This window comes from Hipposideros armiger, unplaced genomic scaffold, assembly GCF_001890085.2.
Source record: "Hipposideros armiger isolate ML-2016 unplaced genomic scaffold, ASM189008v1 scaffold_315, whole genome shotgun sequence".
NCBI lineage: Eukaryota > Metazoa > Chordata > Mammalia > Chiroptera > Hipposideridae > Hipposideros > Hipposideros armiger.
In genome coordinates this window covers 213,676-237,036 of record NW_017731665.1, presented here as the reverse complement: position 1 = coordinate 237,036, position 23,361 = coordinate 213,676, and the positions used below count along the sequence as shown (strand labels likewise).

Sequence of the window (23,361 nt, the reverse complement as noted above, 5' to 3'; positions counted from 1 at the left end):
GGGGGGGGGGAGCGAGGCGGCGGCGCGGCGGCACCATGTTCCCGGGGACTGCCTGAGCCGGCCAGCCGGGCGCCGTCGCTGCCAGCCGGGCCCGTGGGGGCGGCCGGGCCGCCGGGGCGCCCCCGCCGCGGAGTGTCGCGCTCGGGAGGCGGGCAGGGGATGAGGGGGCCGCGGCCGGCGGCGGCAGCAGCGGCAGCGGCCGGGGGCGGGCGGTGAGCGCTGCGGGGCGCTGTTGCTGTGGCTGAGATTTGGCCGCCGCCTCCCCCACCCGGCCCTGCGCCCTCCCTCTCCTTCGGCGCTCGCTCGCGGCTCGCCGCTCGCGCTCGCTGCTCTCCCTTCGTAGCCGGCTGGGGCCGGCGCCGAACCCCGCTTCGGAGCACTCGCCGGTCTCGCTGCCCGCGTTCGGGGCTGTTTTCGCGAGCAGGTGAAAATGGCCGAGAACTTGCTGGACGGACCGCCCAACCCGAAAAGAGCCAAACTCAGCTCGCCCGGCTTCTCGGCTAATGACAGCACAGGTGAGGAGGGGCCCGAGCGGGGACTGGGGGGGCCTTGGCGGTCGCTGTCAGATACCCCCGAAGGTGAGTGTCCTCGGGAGAGCCGCACTCGTTGGCGGGCGTGCGGAGCTCCCCGAAGTGGAGGCCGGAGCAGCCCCTTCCCCGAGACCTCTGCGGGAGAGGGGAAGTTTTTAGGAAGACTGTCGTGGAGCCCTAGTGGGGCCGCACATACCTGGGTACACTCGGGTTTCCCGGAGTTGGTGGACCCTCCTCGCTTGGAAACCCAGTGGTACTTCCAGGGAGAAAAAGTAAAGTGGAGATTGTTTTATTTTGCGTGGCGATTCCATACTCCTCCCTCTGCCGCCGTGTGTCGACACGCGTGGCTGTCTGGAGGGATGACAGCGAAGGGTAAGTTTGATGGATAGAGAAGCAAATAGTGCAGCCGAAAGAGGACCCCAAGTGTTTTCTAAATTGGTGACACTTTCACAACGCGACCAGAAGACAGTCCGAGTTAGCAGCCAGCTTATGAGTTACGACTTAGAAGTTTCTTGGAATGTGCTTCGTTCTCTTTGGGAGCACAGTAGTCGTTATCTTGAAAACTCCTGTTGTTTGGTCACCTGAGTCATTCCATTTTTCACAACCCCAAACTTCATTAGCAAGATGTCCTAAAAGTTGCTGTGGCGTATTTAATTTCACATGTATAACTTTAAAAGAAAGTTAATAGCAGATTCATTTGGACTGCGATCGCCATTTGAGCTCGTGTTACTTTTACAGCGTAGATGTATAAAAAATTATATTAAGGAACACAGGAATTACGATTTTTCAAAATCAATTCTTTTACCAGGATACTGAATAAATATTTTTCTCATTAAACAGCTTCCTTGAAAACTTTCTTAGGTAATCATATCAATTGCCTCAGAGAAGTATTTTAGTTTTCTATTCATTTAATAATTGTGGGTTCTTCTGGGCTGGTTCATGGTAGTGTTAAGAATTAGTTGTATTTCCTCTTTTAAAAGAGCTCTCCTTTGCGGTAAAAACTTGTCGCCTCTGGGAACAGTTCTGTTTCCAGCGCAGCTTGCATTTTTCCAGTACCGTCCTGCAGTAGCAGCATCTGAAAATCAGTTTATAATGAATGAGTCCAAATTGAATTAGATTTGCTGCAGCAATGCCTTCAGATTTGCGGTAGACACAGCTGTTCAGCTTCTGCAAATATTTCTCTGACTGACCACTAGCATATTTCTACTAGTGGTCTAAAAATCTATTCTGTTGAAACAGAACTTGAATTTTATGGCTTTGGTTTTAATGCAATTCCTAGAATAACGTAGAAATGAGAGAAACAATTTACATAAAAATCCATCATAAGGAGATTGTTGTGTAATTAAAATGAAATTTGTTAAACAGTGGGAAGGAGTAAATAAGTGTCATGGAATATAGAAGTTAATAATATTCTTTTTAAAAAACTAATAAAGAGTCATTTGATATTAGTTTTGTAAAATCACCTTACCTGAAGTGACAAATGTGGAAACAATGTGATTTAAATGCCCATTTACTGCAAATCTCCTTTGCTTCATTAATCTTGCCTTGTTTGAGGGAAAAATCTTTAATCATATGAAAAGTAAATCATACCAGGCAAGTTCAGCTTTGAAGCTTGTCTCTGACACTGGTAACTTTGGATGGCTTTGCAACTTTGCTACTGTTGAATGAGGTTATTGCAGATTTTGTTTAATACGGAGGAACAGATTGGTAACACAAGACTTAAGGAAAAGGCTTGCCCTACTGTATATATCCAGCTGTTTCCAAGATGGAGCCCAAAGGATGGCCTTTTGGGTATTCTTATTGTTGGATGGTCGGATACTTACTTAATGTGCTGCAAATCACATCAAAGTTTATCAGAAAGGATTTTCCATTCTTGCCAAATTTTTTTCCCTTCCTTTCCAATTTTGATACTTGTAAGGTATGGGGGGCTCTTTTACTTTTCCAAGTGTGGAACAAAAAGGTCAATTTTTAATAGCTCTGAGTTAAATAATCCAAAGAATAAAATTCACACATTCGTCACATCATGTTACACATTGATCATATCACATTATTGTGAAAGGGTCTATTTTGTTGGGGGCCAAGGAAGGGAATCATCAAACACATTAAACAAGGTATACAACCTTGTCTCCTGTAACTACTTGTCTTAAGACAGATCTTAAGGATGTAGATTAAGCAAATACAGGACTAAAGGAATTACATTTCATACAATCAAAGGTGTGAAGACATTTGGTTAGGTGGGAAAGTGGGGAGAGATGTGGGAATAACATTGGTGAGAGACTCAACCTTATTTTAGTGAGTGCGTTTGAGGCTTCTAGGAGAAAATTGGGCCAGGTGGACCAATGTGTGTCCCTGCTCATGTGATAAAATTTGAGGGAGAGGAACTCTGTGCATAGGAAGAGCTGAGGGGTTAGAAGGAGTGGGAAGGGGCCTTGGTGGCCTGAGAAACAAGAGCTCCTGGGACTGCTACAATGCAGTGCATGTCTGGGGATTGGTCTGTGGAGTCATTGGTGTCTGGCAGATGAGTCTGGGGGCTGGCATTTGGCTGAGAGAACAGGACCCCTGACATTGGGTAGCTTACTAGCCAGAGTGCTGCCCGCAGGGCTCTTGCAGTCTAGCAGCAGGAGCGTGGATGTGCATAAAACACTCCATGGTTAAGGTGGCATCTCCGAGTGATAATGCCATTGCCACTGATGACGGGCAGAAGTCAGGGACTACTGAGGAGAGCGTGCAGAGGTGATATGGAAATAGGAAATGCACCCAAAGGAAGGGAGCAAGGGGAGGAAGGAAAAACAGTGCTCTTCACCCCACCCAAACCTCAGCTCTGGAGTGGCACAGAATTTAATGGTATCAGATGTTGTTGAAGTAGCATGTTCTTTTACATTGAAGGCTTAAATGCTTTCTCACAACTGTAGTCTTCCTTTACTTGGCACCCTGTGTCAGAAGTAGGACTTTATGTTACCAGTATATAGTTGTGTGTTTTGGAAACGTCCAAATTAAAACAGCATATTAGTGTCTTTTAACAGCAGGGATTCATGATTTAACAGTGTAGGAGAAATAAATATCCAGGCAAGCAGTAGGCTTTTTTTGTCAGCTTAATTGAGGCCAAATTTACATACAACAAATAGACTATTTATAAAACAATTTTTTAAGACTGCCTTCTGAAAATTGAACATAGGTTTATTTCATCTGTATAAGTGTCCCTAAGCAGTTGGGATTATATTTTATAATGTGAATCCCTTTAAATGCAGTAGAAAACCACATTTAAAGAAAGCTTGTGGTAAATATGGTTATCAACCAAAATGCCTTTTACAACAAAATGATGATGTTTTATGTGTGCGCAATGCTTTACATATAAGGGTGTTTTTCTCCCTAACCTCAGTGTCGTCCTCACAGCATCCTCATAGGTAGGAAAGGGAGATTCTGTTCCTCTCGCTTCCAGTTGAGGAACCGTACTTGAAAGAGGTGATCTGCCCAAAGTAACTGAAAGGGTCAAAACCAGCACCAGACCTAGATCATTAAAGTAGATCGATCTATAAAGTATATTCACTTTCTAAATCTGCTTCCATGAGCATGGAATTTGCTTGAATCATGGACTCAGGAGACTGTAGTACTTGGCAAATTTCAATAGCGTTAACTCCAGCAAGCAGTTAAATCCCTTTGGGGAAAGTTTGTGACCCAACTATGGGGGGAGCAGGCCTGTGTTCCTGCCAGGGGCATAGGGCAGGGCCGCCTCCTTCTGCTTCTGGTGGCAGCAGGGTATTCCCCCAGGCCTCACCTTTGTGTGATCTCACCTTCAGGCTATTGCAGTGAGTAACTGAGGACCAGTCAAATTATTTTATCTCTTAATTAAGTTTTGACTAAATGGAAGGAAATGCAAGGTTTCATAGAGACATCAAGGGCCAGGGCTTTTCATGACTTTGCTTTGCATTTCCTTATTAGAAAAGTAGGGGCTTTTGAACAGTGTCTCCAACAGTGTCTTGGGCGATGGTGGGTGAGTATGAATCACACCAAGGTCCCTTGACAGCCGATCAAGATTGAGAATCATTCCTGTTGAATGTTCCAGTTGGATTCTGTAATTCTTAAACATAATTGCAAATGAGTTACAAAGGGGCTGAAGTTTAATCCTGCAGTTGGAAGTTGATGCTTAGATTGTTAACCAGTGTTTTTACAACTTCCGACTTGTGCCGTTGTAATTGTGTGACAAAGTATGAGATTACTTGGGGCTACATAAGTGCCAACTTTGTATTTTTATTTAGTGTGTTTGAAAACAAAATAGTTAAAAAGTATTTAGTTTAATAAATAGTTACAAATAAAAAAGCGTGCCTTCCCTTGTTAAGATGAAATGTACTTTAAGCCAGTTCAGTTCTTGGGGTAACATTATTCAGGACACCACCTCTTTTTCTTATTCAAACCAGCACTTTGAGCATATTCCAAGAAACTAGAGGGCATGTGAAGAGGTGTTGCTCAAAAAAGGTTTTGTGCTCAGATGAGGTTGGGAATAGTCAAGGAACTTTACCTTGGGCTTTCCCAGAGCTATCGTGTACTGATGGGCTGTGAGTCTGGAGAGTGGGGCTGTAGTTTGCAGCATTCCCAAACCTTTTTTTTTTTTTTTTAAGATTTTTATTGGGGAATTGACAAGTTGCTGTCTTTTTCTTCTTCAGTCTGGTTGTGGAGGACATTGCTTCAGTGGCCCAAGTTGGCACCATCATTGCGCTCTTCCTAGGGAGGCAGATCAGCTGCCGGCTTCTGGACGGCCGCTCACTGCCGCTGCTGGCCGCGCACGCTGGTTGCTGGCTACACACGGTAGCCCATGGCAACCCACTGCCACAGGGGCTGCAGCCTACGCCGTCGCAGGTGACTCTCAGCAGCCCAGCTCCAGGTTGAGCTGTTCAGCATCTTAGCTGTAGAGAGCAGTGTCACTGGCCCTCATATGTGGGATCCGAACCGGGGCCCTCTGGCGTCCCAAGCCAGTTCTTAACCATCGCACCACTCGGCCGGCCCACAAACCTTTTTTATGTGACACATGGGTGGGCAAACTTTCTGTTATGGGCCAGAGAATGTATTTTTGGTTTTGCAGCCCATATGGTCTCTGTCACAGCTACTCAGCGCTGCCATTTTAGCGTGAAAGCAACCCTGGACAGACCTACAGCAATGGGCACGGCCGTGTGCCAGTAAAACTATTTGGCCCTTGGGCCACAGTGTGTGGTTCTGATGTAATGTGGGACTCATGCTCTGAGAGTCCATTGGGAGCACAGGACTGCCAGGCTGTGCCATCTCAGCCGTCTCTGAAGGCTTCAAGGACAAGAGTAGTCGAATAGCAGCCAGCACAGGTTTTCTGAGCACCTACTGTGTGCTGGTCTGACTGCTGACCCTGAAGCACAGGGAGCAGGGGTGATAAACCCTCTGCAGCTGGGCAGAGTCTGGGGTCACTTCGAAGCTCATAGAGAACCCTTCTCTCTGTCTTTGTTCCTCTGTAACAGTTTTATGTACTGCTTAATTTAAAATTACTGTTAAAAGTTTAACAAAACCCAGTTAATTAAGGCGATTGTTATGTTTGCTTGTCTTTTTGCTTTTCATTGTTTTGTTTGCTTTCATTGTTTTTGTTTTGCTTTTCATTTACCCCAGTGACTTACACAGTATTTTCCTTCTTACTTTATCGCCTGAAGTCCTCCAAGTCCACATCTTCTAGTGAAACTTGAAGGTGAGCAGCTCTGAGAGCTTGTGAGAGCTTTTCATAGTCGAATTCCCATGGCTGGGAGCAGTACCTGGCACATGTTAGGCCCTCGGTAAATAGTTGAGGGAATGGGTGAATGAATGTTGTGTATTTGCCCTTCCAAGTTCTCACAGCTTTTCTCATAAGATTGGGATTTAAGCTCATTGCTACAAATCTTAGGGTCTGTTTGTCCTAGCCCCAGTTTCTTTTGAGATAACAGATGTGCACCTGTGCATTTTCACTCGTGGGCCAACCTGGCTGGCTGTAGGAATGCTCGTGTCAGGGCCTGTTTGGGGTTCTCACAGGCTGCTTGGGCGGCTCTCGGTGTTGGCAACACAGGCTGTGGTGTTGACTGAGCGTGGGGCATGAGAGCACTGGCTTTGGAGCCAGGCTGAATGGGTGCGGTTACCCTTTCCCCCTTGCTGGCATCATAACCCTGGTCAAGTTACACCAGCTCTCTGAGCCTCAGTTTCCTCATCTGTAAAATAGAGATAATAACCATTCTCATCTCAAAGGATGGTTATGAGGGTAGAATGAGATGATATGTGAAAAGTGCCAGGTCTGAGTAAATGCTTAGTGCATGGTGGCCGGTACTGTCCTTACCAGAGAAAATGGGTGTGCCCTGTAGTCCAGATTTACTAGGAGTTGCTGATTGGACCAGAGAACTGTTTGTCAATGGTTCTGGAACTGACAGTAGCCATGTACTCATATCCATACAGAATCACAAGCAGACAGATCTGTTGTATTGTAGCCCACTCGGTGAGTATGTAGCCAAGAATTATATAATCAATGCTATTGATTTTGCCTCCATTTTCAGTTGTATTTTTTTAAAATAGGAACAAAGGTCATGAAATTCTAAAGTTGCAAAAACTTAAGTGGTGTAATATGTTCTGAAAATTCTTATTAATTTTGAAGCATATTTCATGGACTGTTTTAAGTATCAAATGAATATGCGATTCTGTTTCTTTACTGGGGTATATTGCAGTTCAGTCTGAGGTACCTGATAGGGAATAGGCACTCGCAGTGTACAAAGGGTTCTGATCGATGCCTCTGAGTAGTTTAAAACTGTGTTGACAAGGTAAGACTTAGGGGCAAAATTTGAGGAAAGAAAACAAAAGTTCAGTCAAATGCTAAAATGCATGAGTTGGAAAGGACAACCCAAAGAGGGCTTCATTTATAGACCTGCTATTTACTGAATGCTCGGAAGCCCAGGGCTAGGTGTCCAAGTGGGGGTAGCACCTGCGACAGACCTACCTTGGGAAGGGCGAGGGGCCTTGGTGAGGGGAAGCACACACCAGGAGTATCCTGTGGACCTGGACTCGGGCGCCTTCTGGGCCTTTTGTGCTGAACCTGAGTGAGGAACCAGGCAGTTGGGGAGCCTGCTGATTTTCTGTCTTCTCGTTGGAAAAGACAGTAGCCACTCACAGCAGTTTTGTCTTTGTGGGTGTGATCCGCCTGTTGCTCTCATCTGCGTCCTCTGTGGTTGTCCCAGTCTCTCATAAGCTCTCAAACTCCTGGCTGTGCCCTCTGGTTTTCAGTACATGAGCCTGGTGTTCCCTCAGTCCACTCTGAGGTCTTTTCCTAGTAATCCTCCCTCAGAATTCTGTCGTTTGGCTGGTGGGCTCCTTGGGTCTGGAATGTTTGTCCATAGCCCCTGCACAAACTGGGGGAAGGGACGCCACACTTTCCAAGTTAGTGTTAGGCTTAACTTTCATGAACGTGCTCAAGTGCAGCACATCACTGATGGGGAAGTGTAAGCCCTCTGCCAGTGCCTGTTGGGGGGGCTTTTGCGTATTTGACTTTGCGTGGGAGCTGTGATCCCCTGACAGGAGGACTGAGATAGAGCCATGCACAGGGTCCCGTGGGAGCAGAGCAGACCTTTGACTGGAAAAGAAATGACTCACTCATTTGAGGGAGAGCTCTTTGGACAGGTGTGTGTGTCTGTCCCCTCACCCCGTCCGTTCTTAGACAATATGGAGAATGACTATTGCTGTGTTTGAAAAACTGCCTTTAGGGTGTTTTCTGGTTCTAAATTTGGGAAACAAGGTTATTTTTTAACTCTGTCTAAAAGTAAAAATTTCTTTCTTTTTAAACCTTACCCTTAGAAAGACTTGCATATCATCCCATGTGACATTTCCCCCCATGTTTCATTTCCATTAATCAAAAGAATGTTTAGCTGAACCATAGCTAAGAATAGTAAAATCTGTTGGTGAAAAAAAAATTTACCTAATTAAACCTGACTTTCCTATTTCTAGGTATCCCATCTGCTACTGTTTGAAAATCTCTTAATTTGCCAGTCTTTCTAACATACTTGTCTTTACCGTATACAGTAGGTGTTTCTTAAGAGTTGCAGCTGTTTAATGGGGTTGTGCAATTCTGTTGTAAAGCAAGATCTTTTGATAATTCAAAAGCTTCCCTTTGCACTCGCCCCCGAATACTTTGTGTTTTTCTTATCAAAAATACCATCTATACATATTTTAAGTTTGTAGTGAGAATAACCAATGAAATATCAAAAATAAGCTACTGTTTTTTAAAATAACCTGTAGAGAGAGACTTGTGCAATATTTAAATAAAGCAGATTTTGGTATTTGATTGCAAACTGAATGATGACACTCGGGAACTGTAGAAATCTATCAAATAATTAGGGTTTGCTTTGACAATTATGGACCATAAGAGCTTGACCCAATTCCTTTGGATTAAAATATTTTGAGTATTTGTCACCTGATTAAAAGTAGAACCTTCTAACCATGACTCAGAGTTGAAGGAAATGTCAGAGCTTTTTATATGGGATGTGGGCAGCGAGGTAGTAAGGAGGGAGCCCTGCCTCTGCCCAGGGTGGACGCGGAGTCTTGGCTGTCAGCTCAACAGCTGTGTGACTTGGGCCAGTGGCTTTACATTTGAGCTTTGGTGCGGTGGGGGGAGGGTCATCCCTCTCTAAAATAGATTTTTCCCCCCTAGAATTTTCCATTCTTCCTCACTTTGATTAGTTTGGTATGTTGGGGCTACTATGGTTCCTGGCATATAGCAGGTTGTGGCAGCTATATTATTGTTTAATTGTATGGGGAAATATATATGTTACCTACCTCTTGGGCTGGTGAAGGCTGGGACAATATAGGCTAGGGGCCAGATCCAAAATCAGGTCCATGGAAATTTCTTGCCGAGTAAATGGGAAGATGCCTCCCTTGCCTGTTTGGCTCGCAGCACCAGGGCTACTGTAGTCTCAGTACTAGCTTACAGAAGAATGAATTAGAAGCTGAGATTCAGGAATCCTACAAAACTGGGAATAGTTTGACACCCTTTATTCAGTCTGTGCTTGAAGTTAAAAGCTTTTCTTTATTGGGAAATTGAAGTCTAAGTGGAACTGTTTTTGTAGTATTTCAGAATAAGGACTTGATTTAGGTTAGGACTTGGAGAAAAAGGGAAAGCGAGTGTGGTGAAATTACAAAAATAGTTATTCTTTTTTAGAAAACAGAGTTAGGGGAGAAAATGGCCTTGGGATCACTATCCAGTTTAGTCAGGGTGATTGGTTAAAAGAAATATCAGTGAAATTTAATTTACTCTTTGGTTCAGTTACCACTGGTCTTGAAAGGAAGGGATTTAGCTCCCTGTTGTATTGTGGGAATTTTCTCTTGTTGAAAATAACAAGAAGGCATAAAGTATTGATAGATTTTCTGTCGTTTTGGTTGTGCCTCTACTACTATGGGGATTGTTTTTTGTTTGAAGAGCACAGCTTGCCCAGAGTTGAGCTTCTTTTAAACAATCTCTTGAGGTGTTACAGAGAACAAACTGAGGGATGGGCGATGGGGGAGAAGATGAAGGGATTAGAAAGCACAAATTGGTAGTCACAGGGATGCGAAATACAGGATGGGGGCTATAATCAATAATGTTGTAAAGATAATAGGGTGCCAGATGGACACTGGACTTACCGGGGAGATCGCTTCTTAGATTGTGTAGATGCCTGACCACTGCACTGTACACCTGAAGCTGAAGTAGAATAATATTAAATGTCAACTATAATTTCATATATGTATACAGTCACAGGATATAAAGTACACCATGGGGAATATAGTCAATGGTATTGTAACAGCTATAGACGATGTCAGAGGGGTAGTAGACTTGGTGGGGCTATCCCTTTGTGAAGGGTATTAAATGTCTAATCATTATGTTGTTTTTTTACACCTGAACTAATATAAAAAATAATAAAATAAAAATTAAAAAAATTTCTGAGGAAATCATTCGCATTATCAAGAGATAAACCAGCATTTTAGCTTGCACTGGTGATGTTGTCAATCTTTGAAAGTTTAAGGAAAAACTGATTCCTTCTCAACAGTAAGTGACAGGATTTGGACATTTCCTTAACTTGAAATGCCACTGTTCTCATGGTAATCTCTAAGTCTGCACTGTGTCATCGAACTTTCTGTGATGATGGGCATGTTCTCTATCTGCTCTGCCCAGTGCTGGAACCACTAGCCACTTGTGGCTGTGGAGCATTTGAACTATTACTAATGTGACTCAAGAACTAAATATTAAATTAAATTAAATTAAATTTTTATTAATGTAAATAGCCACATGTGGCTATTGGCTTCTCTATTGTATAGCACAGGCCTAAGTACATTTGCTTATTTCAGTTGTTAGAGTTTTCTTTAAGATATTTATGATCTAAAGGACAAAGTTCCTTTAAAGGGATTGTCTTTTAAAGATAGAAGGTATTTTCAAAAATATTCATCACTTTAAATTTAGGGTTATTGACTCATTTAGAAAATATTTGTTACGCTGTGGTGTCAGCCCTGGAGATCTAGCGTGAACACAGCAGGTCCGGTGTGCGTCTTCATGGGAGACAGCTATAGTCAGGTGTGACCTCGCACCTCAAGGGGAGGCTCATGCATTATTATGGTACAGGAGAGAGTCTGTTCTGAAGGGCACTGGAAGGCCTCCTGGAGAAGTAACATTAGCGCTGAGACCTGAGGATGAACAGGAGATTGGGGGCTGGGTACTATCTAGGCATAGGGAACAGCATAACAGCAAGTGTGAAGGTCTGGAGGTATAAAATCTTGAGTGTATAACAGTTTTTGCGAAAACCAGCTTTGTTTTTGGTTTATGTTCAATGGGCTACCATTTAGAAGCAGTGTGGTTTTGCTTTTGAGAGGTGGAGACTGCTGGTGTGGTCCTGCTCTGGGAGTTAGGTGGGCCTGGGCCCCCGTCTCAATTCTACCATATTATTCTTTTATTTAACAAATATATAAATGCTTGTATAATTCAAATTAATTATGTGTTATTATATGTGGGACCCCGCTAGGCTGTGATGATAACAGTGGTGGCTCTGGCCTCTTGGAATTCACTCAAGTGTAGTGGTGTAGGCAGGCAACCCAGCAGTCCTGCCAGTGCCTGTCCAATTGCAGACATATCAGAGATGTGACGGGAAGAAACAAAATGCTTCAGGTGTGGTGGTCAGGGGAACTTCTTAGAGGAAGGAAACCCAGGCTCTTGCAGGATGAGCTGTGAGTGGGAGTCAGGCTGAGCATCCAAAGGCAGGGTAAAGTAAGGTGGTGGAGAGCCTCCAGTGTCAGACCACAGAGTCCAGCGCATTCTTTTAGGGCTTTAAAAACAAGACAAAATTTTAGAAATGCATCACTTCCAGGGTAATTAGAGGAAGTCTAGTCTAGCCTTTCCAAGGTGTATTTTTCCATCCAAATTCCTATCTGCAAGGAGAGTTGACAACTGCCTTCTCTCCTCCCAAACCCCGTTTGTGGGAGGAAAAAGGCCCCTTGAAAAGCAGCTTAAGAATCAGAACTGGTGTTCTTATTTAAGATGTTAGGAAATTTGTAAAAACAGAATTTTCTTTTAAAAGTTGTTTTTTTTTAAATTCTTTTGAATAGTTACATATTCATAAGGGTTCAAAATTCCAAAAAGTACAAAAGAATGTTGAATGAAAAGCTTCCCTCTCCTGTCTGCTTCTGTAGTCTCCCAGTTCTACTTCCCGTAGGCAACCAGTGTATATATCATTCTAGAGATGTGCTGTGTGTATATAAGCACATGCTTTCTCTTACTCTTTCTTCCCAAAGTGGAACATTGTTGTTCTATTATAACTGCATTTTGGACTGATAAATACCTTAGAGCTGTTAGAAATATTTGAAGAGCAGTCATGATTCTAAAAGTCCTTTTTTTGATGGTTAAATGTTTGGGTATTATACTTAAATAAAATGATTTTAGTGTTTTCACTATTCTACATAAATAGAAAGAACAGAGGTTTTGAAAACATTAATTTCATGTCATCATGAAGAATATAAGAGATTTTATTACCATCATCATGTTGCGTATCATAAAACCAGTACAACCAAAGTTCTGTTTCCCAATTTCTGGAAAAATATTTTAAAGACTAGTTTTTATTAGTTGATATACAAATATCTGTAACTTTTACATCAAGCAGATTAAGTAAAAATCAGTCTCTTCCTTGGTAGGACTTCTAAGAATATTCATATTAACTCCAGACCTTTTCATTAATTTAGTTAATTAATCTAGAGATTGCAAAACACTAAGGTGACCCAGAAGTCCTTCAGAAGAGGAGTAGCTGAGTTCTCTGCAGATTTGCAGATTTGGGGGAGGGAGAGTGATTGGGTACTTAAGAGAGAAGAGGAGTTTGGGAATCCTCACATAAAAAGGATGGAGAACAAAAATGATAATTAGATCCTTTTTAGGGGTAAAAAGATATATACTAACTTATGCATAGGAAATCTGTAAAAATTGGTTTTTTTTGGAGGTGGGGGATGGGATGATATGGGAGGGCTCCCTGCTTTTCACTTTATAGTCTTCTGAATGCTTAAAAAAACAAACCCATAACATAATTTTTGTCATGAAAAACTAGTTAAAAAGTAAATCAAATCCAAAGCAAAACATTTTCAGTATTTGTGGTTAAAAGAATCTGTTAAATGGTGAGAAGTGGAGCTTTGGTTAGTTCCTGTTGCAAAACCGTTAGACCTTTAGCAAGAATGATTTGAACAAAATGTAAATTAACTTAGAAGTGTCCTCCAAAGATTTGAAAATGTGATTGTGTTTTAGTGTGATTTCCACTTATCACTTCCTTTGTCACAAGCTCCGATTTGAACAGAATCCTTTTATTAGAGGGCTGTCCATTGATGCGCTGGGAACTACAAGACCTTGTCAGGCAGTGTTTCTCTGATTCTTTTGAAATAATGTCAGCTTTCCTGATGTGAGCAACATTTATCTTATTACTACGTTAGGTACAAAATGTTATATGTAGATTGTCACATTACTTTAGAAAAAAATAGGACTTTTGAAAAGCCTTTCTTTAAAGTACTTTTTATTTGACTGCCTTTTAAGCTCATTTGAACACTAAAAATATTTTAAACTAATATTGAGCCCATTTCAGATTTCATCTTCAAATGGTAAACACTCCTACCTGGAACTGGGAACACCTGGACGTATTCCAGGTGTATCACCTGAGCTGAAGCTAATCACCTGGGCCTGGACACTCCAGGGGCTGCCTTGAAAAAATCAGTTTCTTTAATTACTTAAACAGGTAGTTCACTCACATGGTTGAAAAATCAGAGGACACAGATTTGTAGAGTGAGTCTCCCTCCCTCCACCTTGTCCCCTCAGATGTGAGTAGATTGCGCTCTCTCCAGGGTTTCTCTCTTCCAGCAGACGCTGTCTTTTCTTGCCCCCTTCCTGCCCTTTTCTTCTTACCCAAGGTAGCATACTGAACACATTGTGGCATACCTGTACATAGCAGCACGTGGAGAGAGCTTCCTCATTATCTCTTTCTGTAGCTGCTAGTGCTCCATTATATGAGATGGGCCATAATTGGTTTAATCCACTCCCCACTGATGGATGTTCAGGTTATTTCCAATCTTGTCCTCACAAACAGTGCTTTAGTGGATAGCTCTGCACGGTTATGTGCTCATCTGTAGAGCAGATTCCTAAAAATGGAATTAATAGTTAAAAGCAGTATGCATTTATAATTTTGATCATATCACCAAATTGTTCTCCGAGAGTTTGTATGTTGGTATTCTTAAAGCTTTAAAGACAGCACACTTAAACCCAGCATAGACATCACTAGATATTTTGTGCGTGTTATTTATTAATGTAGTCTAATTGATGATACGTTATTCTTTAGCTTGTGATTCTCCATCATTTTGTGCTTCTCAATTGCTTGTGATTTATCTATGATTTTAGGGTGACTTTATTTTTCCTTGAAGACTATTTTTTTAGAACAATTTCAGGTTCACAGCAAAATTGAGAGGAAAGTACAGAGATTTCCCACATGCCCCCACAAATGCACAGCCTCTCCCAGTATCAGTGTGCCCCACAGAGTGGTACATTTCTTAAAATTGATGAACCTACATTGACACATCATAATCACCCCAAGTTAATAGTTGGCATTAGGGTTCACTCTTGGTGTTGTGCATTCTATGTTTTGGGATAGATGTATAATGACATGTATCTACCATTATACAGAATATTTTCACTGCCCTAAAAATCCCGTGTTCCACCTACTCATCCCTCACACTACCCAACTTCTGACAGTCACAGATCATTTTACTGTCTCTATAGTTTTGCCTTTTTCAGAATGTCATATAGTTACATAGTACATAGTCTTTTCACATTGGCTTCTTTCACTTAGTAATATGAATTTAAGGTTCCTCCATGTCTTTTAATGGCCTGATAGCTCATTTCTTTTTAGTGCTGAATAATATTCCATTGTCTGGATGTTGGTGATTTTTTTAACTCAATGCGTTAATTTCCTGTTGTGGGCGCTCATATAGTCCACACATGTTGTATACTGTAGTCCATATGTTATACGCTGGCACCTTCTAAGTCCAGAATACATTCTTTGTTGTTGTTGTTGTTGTTTTTTAAATTGGGGAATTGGGGGATGGGAACAGCTCTGGGGAATTGGGGGAAGGAGATCAGACAAGTTGCTGTCCTTTTGTTCTTCAGTCTAGTTGTGGAGGACGTTGCTTCACCGGCCCAAGTTGGTACCATCATTGCGCTCTTCCCAGGTAAGGCACATCAGTCATCGGCTTCTGTACGGCCTGGCTGCTGGCTACACACAGTAACCCATGGCAACCTACTGCAGCAGGGGTTGCAGCTTACGCCGTCGCTGGCGACTCACGGCAGCCCAGCTCCAGGTTGCGCTGTTGTTCAGCATCTTAGCTATAGAAGGCAGCGTCATTGGCCCTCATATGTGGGATCCGAACTGGGGCCCTCTGGCGTCCCAAGCCAGCTCTTAACCAACACACCACTCGGCCGGCCCGTGTTGTTGTTTTTTTGTAAATTTTATTGGGGAGCAGTGTGTTTTTCCAGGACCCATCAGCTCCAAGTCAAGTAATTGTTCCAGTCTAGTTGTGGAGGGTGCATCTCAGTGGCCCATGTGGGGATCGAACCAGCAACCTTGGTGTTTTGAGCACTGCGCTCTAACCGAGCTAACTGGCCACCCCCAAAATACGTTCTTTCTCCTCCTGACTTCGTGTTGCTGCCTGCCAGCCATAGCTCCCAGCTTTGGGCCAAAGGACTTGGTCTCTGCTTGCTAGTGCTTAGGCTGTGGCCAGATATCCTGAAGTGGCCTGGCACCTGGGGTGGGGGTTGCTTCTGCAGAGGTTGGATCCTAGCTCAGCCCCCCACATTCCTCTTCTTCCAGGACCTGTAATTGGGTTGCAGGGTGGATAGGCAGCTGGTTACAGCACCTCACCTGGGTCCTGGTGCCCGTGGTGCTGGAGAACAGCAAACCCCTTTCTGCTCCCTCTGCTCCGGACCATCTGGTTACCGCTTAGGGGCTGCTGGGTAATTTATGGTCAGTGTGGTGGTGGCTTGCTGCTGTGACAGCACCTTCTGTGCCACTTTTGTCCCTTGAAGGTTTTTCTCAACCCTTCAGGGCTGAGGGAGGCAGCACACAAACCACATTTAGGCAACTTAAAACTGTCCTCACTCTCCTGGAACTTCTAGGTACAACATCAAACTAAGATAAGACGCTGTCTGTGATTCTAGGACTGATAATCAATTTAAAGTCCAGTGTAACAAAGAACTTTTAATCAGGACTGTCTTGGGTCCTTTAATTGGAAGGTACATAGATAGCAAACATTTAGTGAAGCAAGATTTCTTGATACTTCATGCAGAGTAACCATGAAGTGCATTTGGGATGGGAAAAAATAAAACGCTTAAATTTTTTTTTTTTTTTTTTTTTTTTTACCTGAGCCAACCTGCTGCCTATTGGCAGCTCAGCGGCAGCTAAGCTCGGGCCAGGCATTGAACCACTGTTACTCAGAGCTCACACTCTTGAGTGAACTCTTAACCAACTGAGCCCCTCGGCCGGCCCGAAAATGCTTAAATTTTAATAGTAAATTAGCATACAAAGTAGATTTTACTTTTTCTGGGTATACTTATTCTTTTTTTTTTTTTTAAGATTTTTTTATTGGAGAATTGGAAGGGGAACAGACAAGTTGCTGTCCTTTTGTTCTTCAGTCTAGTTGTAGAGGACGTTGCTTCACTGGCCCAAGTTGGCACCATCATTGTGCTCTTCCCTGGCGAGGCAGATCAGTCACCGGCTTCTGGACAGCCGCTCACAGAGGCTGCTGGCTACACATGGTAGCCATGGCAACCCACCGCAGCAGGGGCTGCAGCCTACACCGTCGCCAGCGACTCACGGCAGCCTAGCTCCAAGTTGAGCTGTTGTTCAGCATCTTAGCGGTGGAGAGCAGTGTCACTGGCCCTCATATGTGGGATCCGAACCGGGGCCCTCTGGCATCCCAAGCCAGCTCTTAACCATTGTACCACTCAGCTGGCCCAGGGTATACTTATTCTTGATAAATTACAGATGCTTCTCGACTTGCGATGGGGTTATGTTCGATTAACCGATTGTAAGTTCCAAGTGTCGTTAGTCGAAAATGCATTTAATTATACCTAACCTGCTGACCATGATAGCTTAGCTTAGCCTACCTTAAACATGGTCAGAACACTTACATAGCCTACAGTTGGGCAAAGTCATCTATCACAATGAAAACACCGTAGAGTATTGGTTATTTACCATCATGATTGCATGACTGGCTGGGAGCTGTAGCATGCTGCCACTGCCTAGCCTCAGAAGAGAATATAGCACAACAGATTATCAGTAACCTGGAAAAAGATCAAAATTTAAAATTCAAAAGATGAATGTGTGTTACTTTTGCACCATATATAGTCAAAAAATTGTAAGTCAAAATATTGTAAGTCAGGGACTGTATACAAAGTGCAGTTTTATGAATCAGGAATTTCTCCTCTGATTTACATTACAGCTTCTAAGGTATTGTAGTTTTATCTCAGTTCTAATAGCATGGTTTTCTTCCTCTCACTTCAGACAGTATAGTTCATGGTGTTTAAATATTTAAAGGTACTTACTAGGCAGGTTTCCATCTAAAGAGTCCCCGTGGATGCATCCTTTTGTAACATGAATATTTGTCCCATAAATTGCCATAAATTAGGGTTTAACAAATTGAATTGTCTTACAACCTCAATACAGCATTTGTATTCATACTAGAGCAGCGGTTCTCAACCTGTGGGTCACGACCCCTTTGGGGGTCGAATGACCCTTTCACAGAGGTCGCTGGGTACTCATATGTGGGCGTATCTGCATGTGGGCCTGGAGACGGATAGAGGAGCGGTGTCTTGGTTCCTAAGACCATCAAAAATATGTGTTTTCCAATGGTCTTAGGCGACCCCTGTGAAAGGTTGAGAACCGCTGTCTAGAAGATAGACTTTGCGTTTTTTATTATTTTTCTGTCATATGCTCTGCTTTGTATGATGAACAATTATTTAAATGGGCGTTGACAATGATCTTCCCCAAGAAGATCCATTCCTTGTTTGGAGCATTCTAGTGAGGTCCCTCCTACTGAACCGAATTCACACCTACAGGGGGAATCCTGCCATCTTGCAGTTCTTTTTCTTGATACCACAGCAAAACTCTGTTGAGCCTGCTTACCTCTGTCCGTTTGGAATGTTCTTTTCTCTTTTCTCAGTGTCCTTTCTCTCTAAAATTCTGCTCAGTTTGCCTCTTATTTGAAGCTTTTCCTGCTTCTGTTCACTTCCTTATTCCACCTGGCTATAAAATCTCACATGTATGTGTTACCAGTTTTATTTGTGACATAGTGTCTGTGGCCTGCCTTCCTCAATGAGATGATAATCCTGGCTGGTGGTGCTGGTGCCGGTGGCGCGATGGTGGTGGTGGTGGAGGAGGACAGATTTTTATTTGAGATTTTTACTTGAGACTCAAATAAGCCCAGTCAGCACCGCATGGAGTGAAGGCCCGGGAGAGAGCAGGAACTTGCTCCCACTGTAGGAAGGCCTGGGAGGGAGGTGATTGCCCAGCCACGCCTACTTTGGCTCTTGAGCAGATAGTGATTCTGAGGAAGGGCAAGATTTTTTGCTCAATATAAGATCGCAGTTCAGAGTGAAGTAAAACTTCATTGTTCTGTACTAATTAGGGGGTGGTGTATCTGCATAAAAGAAGTCTGAATCTCAGAAGATTTTAGAAAGAATTTGCTTTAATTATTTCCTAATAGTCATTGTAAAAAGAAATAAAGGTTAAGATGTCTTTTGGGAACTTGTTTATATGCCTAGATAAAAATTTTAATGGCATAAATGTTGATAAAACAGTACTTTTTTCCTTTTCATTATTATTACTATTGTTTATATTTTAATTCTCCATTGTTGGAGAATTGTTTCATTATTTACACGATCCCCAAGAATTTTTAAAGCTTTTATTCTATAATTGTCTCAGATCATTAGGGCTTTACCACAGAGGAATGGCAATTACTGACCATGAACCCTGTACCAGGCATAAGGTGCCAGGTCCTGACATGTAACCTTGAAAGATGGGGCTGTAACTATGATAATAATGCCTAATATTTATTGAGCCCTCGCTGTATGGCAGACTCAGTGCTGTATACATATTGAATGATTTAATTCTTTTCATCAGTGATCCTAGAGGCAGGTACTCATTTCCTTTTGGAGCTGAAGATGCACACATAAGGAGGCTTAGTTGTAATTGACAGATGGAGCTGAATCAAGACTTGGCTGGGTACTTTCTTCACTACCCTAGGCTGTGCTTCCTGGATTGCCCATGTCTAACTGGTATTGTGTTAATGAAGCACTGAGGAGACCCAGACTGGTCTGCAGGTCATCTAAGAATAATAACGCTGTGAAAAGTGTCTACCAATCTGTGGATTCCTCAGCATTAGATGTGAGCTTTTCCAGGATGCGTTGCTCTTGTTGGATCAATTTTTTGTATCCAGATTTGAAGGATAATAATTATTTTTGTAAATTTTTCCAGGGTGAATGAATAAAGTGCTTAGCTTTTGAAAGATTTAATAGAAGCATGTGAATAGTCAGAGTGCAAGCAATGCCAAGGAAAATATAAAGAAATTATGAAAAAAATTTCAAGAAAGCAGAACTGTTTTGTTTTGTTTTTAACAGGGATAAAGGCTGTGGAAAGAAGTAAGGGGTTTGTGAGGTAAGAAGATAACTGTGGGAGGGGAGTTTCATGCTTGGAAGTAGAGAAACATGAACACAAAACATCATCTAAACTCTTAACATAGTTTATTTTTCACAGTACCATTTCTCATTCTACATTATGCCATTTAATCTTTGCATCAACCATAGGATAGAGGGTTCCTGATGCTGAAGTGTAGCTGGAGAGTGAAGTGGTCCCCTAGAAGATAAAAAGTTGTAAAAAGACAGATGAGTAGAACAATGTAACATTTCAAAATAATTGATTATTGAAATTCGTTCTCTTTGTTTCTGTTTTAAGTAAGTAGTAATAAATGTTAAGATTACTACTGTATGTCTTTGGCTAGACAAGCAACTTAAATTGATTATGTATCGTCTGTAACTCTGGCATTCTTCTCTGTAACATTCACTCATTTAGCATGTGGATGTTTGTTGAGGGCCTAATATATGTCAACCATCTTATGCTCAGCAGTGGGTAGACAGGATCCTGCTTTCGTGGTGCTGGTTACAGCCTCATGAGTTAAAATGGGAAGTTGATAGTATGATTTTAAGACCATTAGAAGGTGTGATAAACTGGTCTGTACACGCTTTGACAGAAAAATCAATACTTCCAATACAGAGAGATTTGGGGCTCCAAATGCATTTGAAGGAAAAAAAATATATAAGGTATTAAGACAGGAGTGACTTTAGAAAACCTGAGGAAAGGTGTGTTTTGTGGATGATTTGTTTAGCTGACACATTTGAAACTTTTTTCAAAAAACTGTTATCAAATGTTATTGGCTGGACAGATTGATTCAGCCACTTACCTGGCTGGTATTTGATTCTGTAAAATGAAAAGCTGTTTTCAGAGTACCTGAGAGCAGTTCATTCCTTGTTTAAGGTGAAATACTGATTTTTGGTGATGATGAATAATGACAGGCTGTGTTTGCTTTTTGCTGTGTGACAGTCTCCTGCTAAAGGTGAACCCCTAGAAAGCTGGGTGCCCGCTAGTCTCAGTCAGCCTCTGCTTTGCTCTCTTCTGGGCCTCCGGTGACTTGGCTGTGGAGAGGCGGGAATTTACCTGGGATTGGAAGTGGTAGTGCTGCATCTTGAATCGTAGGAATTTCCCATGATTCAGATTGCTGTTGCTCAACCTGGGTGTTGGGACACTGGTGTGTAGAAAGCATAGCTGTGTTAGTGTTGCAACATCCTGGCTTTCCTTCTTCACTCTCCTTTGTCAATTTTTTGAACTAGAGAATAGGGAGAAGCAGTAACATTAATGGTGAGAAGAAGGGTGATGGTGTGAGTATGGATGTGCCTTCCACAAACCCTGCACAACCCGTCTTGTGTTTCTAAAAAGCCACACCTGTGTATTTGGTTGTATACATGTTCATATGTACTTGGACTGGTAGGTGAGGACATAAGTCAAATGAGTCAATCTTCTCACATTCAAACAGTTGTAAGATGTGTTTGGATTGAAACAGGATGAGAAAAAGTGGTCAAAGTGGACAAAATATGACAGACCAATAAAAAACCAAAACCAAAACATGAGCCCAAATTGTAATGCCCTATAACAATTGTAAAAGTCGTGTGTTGCGTTTTGGCCTAGAGTTAGAATAAACCACAGAAGAAAATTGGTCAATTTGAGAGTGGGAGGATGGTAGGTGAATTTTTAAAGGTAAGAAATTTTAAAGTTTTCATGTGGGATAGAAGAAGCTAACCAGTGTCTGTGACACAAAGTGCTCCATCTAGCTTTCATCGTGTAACCCTGGGACACGGATGTCCCTGTTTTACAGAGGAGGGAATTAAGACTCAGAGGTTAATCAGTTTTCCCAAGGGCACTGGGTAATTGATACAGTCAGGATTTGAACTCATGTTCCAATTCCAGGTGACCTTTTCCCAGTTCTTAGACTGGACTAGAGACCCTGACACTGCCGTGTTTATCTAATTGTTTTTTTGGGTTTACCTGCTGCTGTCCTTGCCTGGCCCCCCTTTCTTAAGAAAAGGGCTTTGGGACACTTGGAAGAGCCAGTTGGGGAGCTTCAGCACAGGCTTTTTGTCCCCTCCCCTGCAAATAGGAAGGAAATCCTACCGCTGGCATAATGGCACCCTCTTTCTGATTTAGATGAAGTTTCGATTTTGTGTTTGTAGATTAAGGAGCATTACGTTTAAAAAACATACACAGAATGATTTTTTTTTTAGAGTTCTGAGTAGAAATGTGTGTGCATGTGGACAAAACTTGGAAGGACACAAATCAAAATGTTAGTTATGTTTGAGGCTTTGTTTTGTTTTTACTTATTTCATGTGCTCTTTGTATCTGGAGACTTTCATGTATCTCCAGATTCAGGACAACATAGCACCATAAAAGCTATGAAATGGAATCTGCAAAACCGTGTTGAGATGCAGAAGCTGGGCAATTGCCAGCAGCAAGGCCGGTCAGTGGTTCTCTCTCAGCTAGCTGCCTGCTATATCCAGGAGCCAACTCCTGTTGTTTCTTCATATTTACGTGTCCTGTAGCCATGAGGAAGCAGCCCCAACAACTGGCCTATATTCTTTAAAAATGTCAGTTTTGAAAGGCAAAGTCTGAGGAACCTTTCTAGATGAAAGAAGACAAACTTACGATAATTGAGTGCACTGGGATCCTGAATTGGATCTTGGATCAGGAAAATAAATGTGATCAAGGGAATTACTGGGACAACTGGCTAAATCGAAGTAAGGGTAATCGATACATTAAGTATTGTATCGAGGTTAGGTTTCCTGAATTTGATAAATGCACTATGCTTGTATAAAAGGGTGTTGTTAGGAGATGGATGGTGACGTACTTGGGAGGAAAAGGATTATACCGCCTGCAGCTTACTCTTACAGGCTCTGCAAAAATATGTGTGTGTGTGTGTAATGTCTAATTCCTTACAGTCAGGTAAGAAGAAATACGTGTGTGTTAGAGGTGGTTAACTAAGCATGTTATGTACAGAGGACTTTGGAGGCTGAAAATAGGGACTAGTTCTGCAGGGGTAGCCTAAAGAAAGTCTTCATAGTCGCTGTGTCTGATATGAGTGGGACCGGGGTGGGGTTCTCGATCGAGGGAGTGCATCCAGAAGAAAGATTGCTATTCTGTGACTGTTTGGGCTGGAAGACAGGGTGTGTCAGGAGGTGCCTGGGAAAGAAGGGCCGAGAAGTGGGCAGGGGCCACATCCTGATGGCCGTAGATGCCATACGGAGTTCGAACCACATCCGTAGACATGATGGAGATATCAGGATGCCTTCAGCTGCAAGTTACGTTAAACTCCAGCTAGAATGGCTTACGTGGTAGGAAATGTATTTTCTCTTGGAACAAGAAGTCTGTAGGTAGGGCGGTTCCAGGGTTGGATAATTCAGCTCAGATGTTTGCCCCTTTTGCTGCAGCCATCCTTAGTGTGTGAGTGGCGTCTCCTCTCCTGGTTGAGTAGGGTAGCCACAGTTCTGTGAAGAAAAGGAAGCTCTCAGGGCCAGCCGAGTGGTGGGTGCATTGTTTAAGAGCTGGCTTGGGACGCCAGCTCTGAGCAGCAGGGCCCCGGTTCGGATCCCACATGAGGGCCAGTGACACTGCCCTCTATAGCTAGACTGAAGAACAAAAGGACAGCAACTTGTCTGTTCCCCTTCCCC

The 23,361-nt window shown here is 42.7% G+C and overlaps 1 protein-coding gene across 3 annotated transcripts in view; it reads left to right on the top strand.

Annotated features, from left to right (window-relative positions):
• Positions 1–6: 6 nt before the first annotated feature.
• CREBBP (CREB binding lysine acetyltransferase) overlaps positions 7–23,361 on the top strand; it is a 146,782-nt gene continuing 123,427 nt past the window's right edge. For all 3 annotated transcript variants that reach the window (XM_019660332.1, XM_019660330.1, XM_019660331.1), the window contains exon 1: positions 7–515. In XM_019660332.1, coding sequence (XP_019515877.1) covers positions 431–515 — 85 coding nt within the window. In that variant the 5' untranslated portion in view covers positions 7–430. The remainder of the gene's footprint in view (positions 516–23,361) is intronic.